This window comes from Apium graveolens, chromosome 3 (assembly GCF_009905375.1).
Source record: "Apium graveolens cultivar Ventura chromosome 3, ASM990537v1, whole genome shotgun sequence".
NCBI classification, from domain to species: Eukaryota; Viridiplantae; Streptophyta; class Magnoliopsida; order Apiales; family Apiaceae; genus Apium; species Apium graveolens.
Window position 1 is genome coordinate 189,490,718 of NC_133649.1, and position 6,130 is coordinate 189,496,847.

The 6,130-nt window shown below is 35.4% G+C and overlaps 1 protein-coding gene across 1 annotated transcript; it reads right to left on the bottom strand.

Moving 5' to 3' along the window:
* Window positions 1–245: 245 nt before the first annotated feature.
* On the bottom strand, window positions 246–3,700 carry LOC141710943 (uncharacterized). The gene is made up of 5 exons (XM_074513427.1): window positions 3,573–3,700; window positions 2,044–2,388; window positions 973–1,137; window positions 649–747; window positions 246–550 (listed from the first exon to the last, which is right to left on the bottom strand). Exons 2-5 carry the CDS (start codon window positions 2,380–2,382, stop codon window positions 548–550), a joined length of 606 nt encoding a protein of 201 aa, XP_074369528.1. The 5' UTR covers window positions 2,383–2,388; window positions 3,573–3,700; the 3' UTR covers window positions 246–547.
* Window positions 3,701–6,130: the final 2,430 nt, after the last annotated feature.

Genomic DNA, 6,130 nt, shown 5'->3' on the forward strand with positions numbered 1-6,130 from the left:
ATTTATTGTATGAAATGTCTTATTGGCTACATTTTACATCAGTTATTTTGTTCATGAAGTGATGTTTGTTTATTTTTTTTATTCATTAATCCCATGTTTCAATCAAATGCCCAAAACCCAAACAAGAGTCATCCAAAAACATACCAACTGCCATATTACCATTCCAAAACTAACCAAACCAAAACAAACGCAAAAACAAACGCAAAACCAAACATGCATTCATTAATTTACCATAGATTATACCAAGTACGTACATATATCCACCACAAACCAAACTACATAATCCAAACAAACTACATAACTGCAAAATCAAGTACTAGACATTTCCACCATCGATCATTTACATAGTTCATCCCAAACAGAAATTTACCAACTAAAGTTCCCCCATTTATCAACAAAAACCACTAGTAGCTCTTACAAATTCAGTCCACATAAAGGAGCTGCAAATTAGGCCTTTTTATAGGAAGGATTCGATAAGGCTAAGAGTCTCACATCGAACCTCGTCCAGCTCAGCCTTGGGAACAGTCACCTTTCGATTCTTCGTCGATCACTGAAAAGTGTAACACACAGAAATTAGTAACAATGAATTCTACCACAAATTATATGTACACCAATTATATCAAGAATGAATTAAGCAAAAAAATATACCTTTTTGACAAATGTCATTTCATTATCCATGGCAATTTCTTTCATATACCACATAACAACATAGCCGCATTCAGTTCCACCGGGCTGTTTGGGGCATCCCTATTTAATAAAAAAAACTCAGACCAATTAATAAGTAAATTAATACCCCTATCTAACCGAAAAAAACTCTGATATCTGTTGATCAGAATGTTGTATGTGCTGATATCTGTTGCATATGGTCTATTTTCCTAATTAAGGATAACACTTTGTCGGGATTAAAAAAATATGAATCAGTCTAGGTAAAAAACATGTACAATTGAATAAAGAGAGGTAGTAGGAACATACCTCTATACTATGATTGGAACTAGTAGGACTAATGGAACAGATAGAAGATGATGAAGAACACAGCTTGAGTTTTTTACGAGGATTTCCACCATTCGCCACAGGAGAGGTTGAAACTTTCTCCTTATATCTTTGTATTCGATGCAAAGCAATGAATGGGTCTTCAATCTAGATTAAAAAATTATTCAAGGTCCACGACATAAACAAAAATTTAAAATCAAAGCAGTAACAAGCAAGATTATGAATACATACATCTTTTTGTTAATTTACTTGAATATTAACTGATTTGGTTGATGATTACAAAACAATTATTTCCATCAACTAATAAAACACTTGAAGCAAACAATCACCTAACGATATTCAAGCTGATGCAAGTTTTAACTAATAAACTTGTCAAACATGGTGCTTGAGCTTGAATATAGCACGTCAGATGTGGTTTCACATCCACCGTTCTCATTGCTCAAACTTATCGAATCTTGAACCGGAGATAGATAAACAAACATCGTCCAACTACTTGAATAGAGCTTCGTTTACCATCAAATAAGTTAAGCGAGTCTAGGCCAAAGCTTAAACTGTTATTAAATAAACAAAATAAATTATTTAATCTGGGTTTAATAAACAAGCTTGAGGGATTCAGCGAAGCTCGAGCTGGCTTTATCTGTAAAACCAGTCCCAACATCTAAATAGACCATAACTTTATTTTACATAATGCTTCATCGATCATCAATTACCAATATCCAGTTAATGAAAATACACATTTCCTTCAATAGATACAAAGCACCACATTAGTTACTGAATTATCCTTTTGTCATAGATTACAACTTCACAACTTTTATACTCATTCTGCTAACATATTAAAAAGAGAAAGATAATCTCACCAAGTTATTTTATATCCTTATACTTGAGCTGCTGTAACGCTTGGTAGTCTATATTCATTTCAACTTAAATATTTAAAACCAATGCATAACAAAACCTAAAGAGACTCCTAAAGTGTGTATCACTAATTCTGTAATGCATATTATACAACTTAGTTTTACAAAGTAAAGAAAACTGAATAGAAAGAAGAACAAATACCTCTTTAACTTCCTGTGTGAGAAGAGGCACACTCTGTCGAAGCAATGCATTTAATCTTTCCTTCTTAAAATCAGAAAAGCTTGCTCCTAGAGCATTACAAAACAAGGCACTGATCCCAGAACTACTTTCGTCTTTTCCTGTGTAAATATGTTTAGAAGAATCTATCCCGCTGATGATTCCACGATTTCTATAAGCCAATTCAAAAGTCTGAGATGCACATGGGAAGTACCCTTCTTCTAGCGAAAGCAGGTATGCAACTTCACGTGTATAGTAACCAAAATAATCTGGTCCAATTTTATCTTGCTCTGGGGATAAGTCCTCATCGCCTGAAGCTTCCATTATAATCTAAGAAAACAAGATGCACAGCCAGTAAGAAGTTGTTACGATCAGCAAAGTCATACACTTGTAAATTTATATAAAACAGACTCTGGACTTGGGAGCACTGCTATTCGAGGAAGTAACATGTCAGGCTGTGAAGAAAACTTCTAGAGAGCCAAAATCATGTAGTCCACAAAAAAAAGCTCAAAAATTATTATTATTAAAAAAAAGACAGAAAGAAGGTAGCTACAAATCTTAAAAAAACACTTCATCTGAGTTTATTCAGGTTCAGAAAAACCTCTGACTATAACACAGAAAAAACTTAAATCTCCTCTCATAGAAATGAGCTAAGTACTGAAGCTAACAAATAAATTGTCTGTTTAGACTATCTGTGATAAACTAGTAGAAGAAACTAGAGTGAACCACTATACTTCATAACCCCTTAGATCATCACTGAAAAAACAAGTATATTTGGCTGCATATATGATCCGATACAATCCTCCTGCCCAACATAATTTCACACAATAATAATTATAGAATTAATTAATTAATTTTATGACCAGCTATAACCAAGTCTCACTTAGCTTTAAGATTATACTATTAACACTTTAAGTTAGGTATTGCGACATCTAAGCTTTGACTGATTCCTCCCAACTACTTTACCAAGGGAGAGAGAGCCCATAACTTCATTATTAATGCCCCTATCTAACCGAAAAAACTCTGATATCTCTTTATTCTGTATTTTTTTAATTCCTAAATTCACTCTAATTAGGAAAAAAATGTAGAAACAATAGCTCAGTCTTAAGATTTCATCTAGAATTCACTCATAAACCATGCTACTTACAACGACAAGCCCCAAACACCTCCTTCGATGGCGTTCAGTGGCTTTTGTAATCTCTAATTTAGACCTAAAACAAACAATATGAAACACATAATACCTCTATATATTTACAAACTACACAAACATAAATATATAAAAGCACTTGTTATTACATGTAAATCCGTATTTTAACTTCACAGGGGTCTATAAAACATAAAAAAATATAAAAATTTCTAAGAGGACAATTTGCAAACAGTTTTAGACAAATAACTACACATACAACTACACATGCAACAAATACACATTTCAATTTCACATGCATACATACAACTACACAAATATATACATACAGCCCAAACAAATATAAATAGATATGTAAAGAAGAATATACCTAACAAAGCAAGCTCCAAAATCCCAAAAAACTAACTCCGAAGCCCAAAATCCAACTTAACTCCAAGCTCCGAGCTTTAAGCTTTAACAAACCCTTAGCTCCAAGATTTAAGCTCCAACAAACTCAACTCCTCACCTTAAACTTCAATGAACACACTTCACTCCTTAATCTTCGAATCTGTCACAAAAATTGAAACAAATGAGAAAAAAGAACATTTGAAAGAAAGACAGTAAGAAAGTAAGAGATGAGTTGAAGAAATTGAGAGCTTTAATTGGAGATTGAAGGTCTAATCGGAAATTGAATACATTTGAGAGTTCTAGGTTTAGCTATGAGCAGTCGAGAGAAAGGGGGAATGAGGTGAGTGTTTTGTCTGAAAATGCAAAATCCATTTTGTTTTGTAATTTTTTGTTTTTGTTTTGATTTTGATTTATTTTTAATTTTATGTTATAATCTTATTAAAGTGAATGAGTGATAGGCGGGAGGGGGAAATATACTAAGGGGGGAAAGAAAAATATTTGGCTAAGGGCGGGAGCAAAAGGGAGAAGTAGCGGGCTCTAATTTTTTAAAATTGAGCTTAGACATCGGTTTATATGTCAACCGATGTTAAAAGTGAATTGGACATCGGTTTATATGTTAACTGATGTAACGTAGTTTTTAAAAGAACAACTTAGACATCGTTATACTGAAAAGCTGATGTAAACATACCAAAAAGACATCACTTATTTTTTATGTGATGTAAAAAAACGCTTTTAACATCAGTGACTTTTCTGACTGATGTCTAATGTGCGATGTCTAATGCTGATTTTCTAGTAGTGTTGATCTTCCGCAGTGGGAGGATTTAGAGCCTCAGATTCCTATGCCACCAGTCGAGATTCCAGAGATGCCACAGATGGAGCCAGAGGCAGAGCCGCCAGTGTATGCACCTATGGAGCAGCCTGTCTTATTCCCTGCCTCATTAGCCATTTATGCCCCTGTTCCGGGAGTTTATCAGTTTCCTCAGCCAGATTTTATGGATAAGATCATGGTAGATGGACCGTTACCTTCTCGAGGTTCCAGCACTGATCTTCGTGAGCATCATACAGTGACTTACCAGCGCTTTCAGGCAGAGAGGGAGGAGAGGATTAGATGGCAGAACCAGTGTAGAGAGATCCTTGGATTGTATGAGACGCAGGCAGATGGACCTGTCAGAGCATTACGACCAGATTATATACTGAGAGAGAGGCTACATCAGATTCACCGGATTAGTTCTCAGCAGCTTACTGATTTGAGACAGCAGGATCTTAGTGCGGAGACAGCATATCGCAGAGCATTGGGACTTACCGAGGCAGTGCTAGAGGCATTGCAGGAGGAGTTGAGCCACGTGCCACCAGGATTTTGAGACTAGCAGATCGATGAATGTGGTATTATGTATATTTTGTAGATAGAGGTAGCATAGTATTGTATGACTAGTTTGTATGAGTGTAGCTACTGATTTTGACTGATAGTAGTAGCAGTATGACTGTTATATCATAGGTTTTTGTATCAAGCACTGACACCTGTAGCTGGTGTTCTACCTATATATATATATATGAGATAATCTTTTGCACGTTTTCTTTATTTTATTTCCAGTTATTTAAGCATTTACATTTATTTCAGTACCATTGCATATTTACAAATGTCGTTTTATTTACGATCATGTTGTACCCTTATGTTTTAAAAAAAAAAAAATTTAAAGCACATCATACTATTTTATCTATTCAGTTATTTAATAAGCTGTTTTATTTTCTCAAATCGACTGTTTTAATATACGTTTAATATATTGTTATTAAAGAAGACCCATTGTTTATTTACCAGAAAGATGGCACCCAAAAGAAAAGCACAACCCGACTTATCGAATGGAAACACCGAGGGCCAAAACAATAATAACCAGATGGATCAGATATTTAATCTCATGCAACAGCAGATGTTGATGATGCAACAACAAATGCAGCAGCAACAACAGCAGTTCCAGCAACAGATGTTACATCAAGCCGCTCATCCAGGACGTCAAGTACCACCAGCAGCACCTACGGTCACCTTCAAGCAATTTCAGTCGGTGAAGCCACCAGAATTTATGGGTTCCACGGATCCTATAAAAGTGAGAGCTTGGATGAAAGAGATGGAAAGGCTTTTTTCGTTGGTAAAGGTTGAGGAAGAACAGAAGACGGATTTCGCTAGCTACTTTCTGAAAGGCGAAACTAATTACTGGTGGGAATCGAAGAAAGCTTTGGAAGGAGAAGATGTAGTGACCTGGGATAGATTCACTGATCTTTTCTTGGAGAAATATTTTCCTCGTTTTATGAAGAACCAGATGGAGATCAGGTTCCTGGAGCTGAAGCAAGACAACTTATCGGTTGCGGATTATGAGACCAAGTTTACTGAATTGGCAAGATTTGTTCCAGAGCAAGTGGATACGGATGAGAAGCGGGCCAAGAGATTCCAACAAGGACTGAAACCATGGATTCGTAGCAGGGTAGCTGTGTTTGAACTGACAACTTATACGGCTGTTGTTCAGAAGGCTATGATTATTGAAGGTGAAA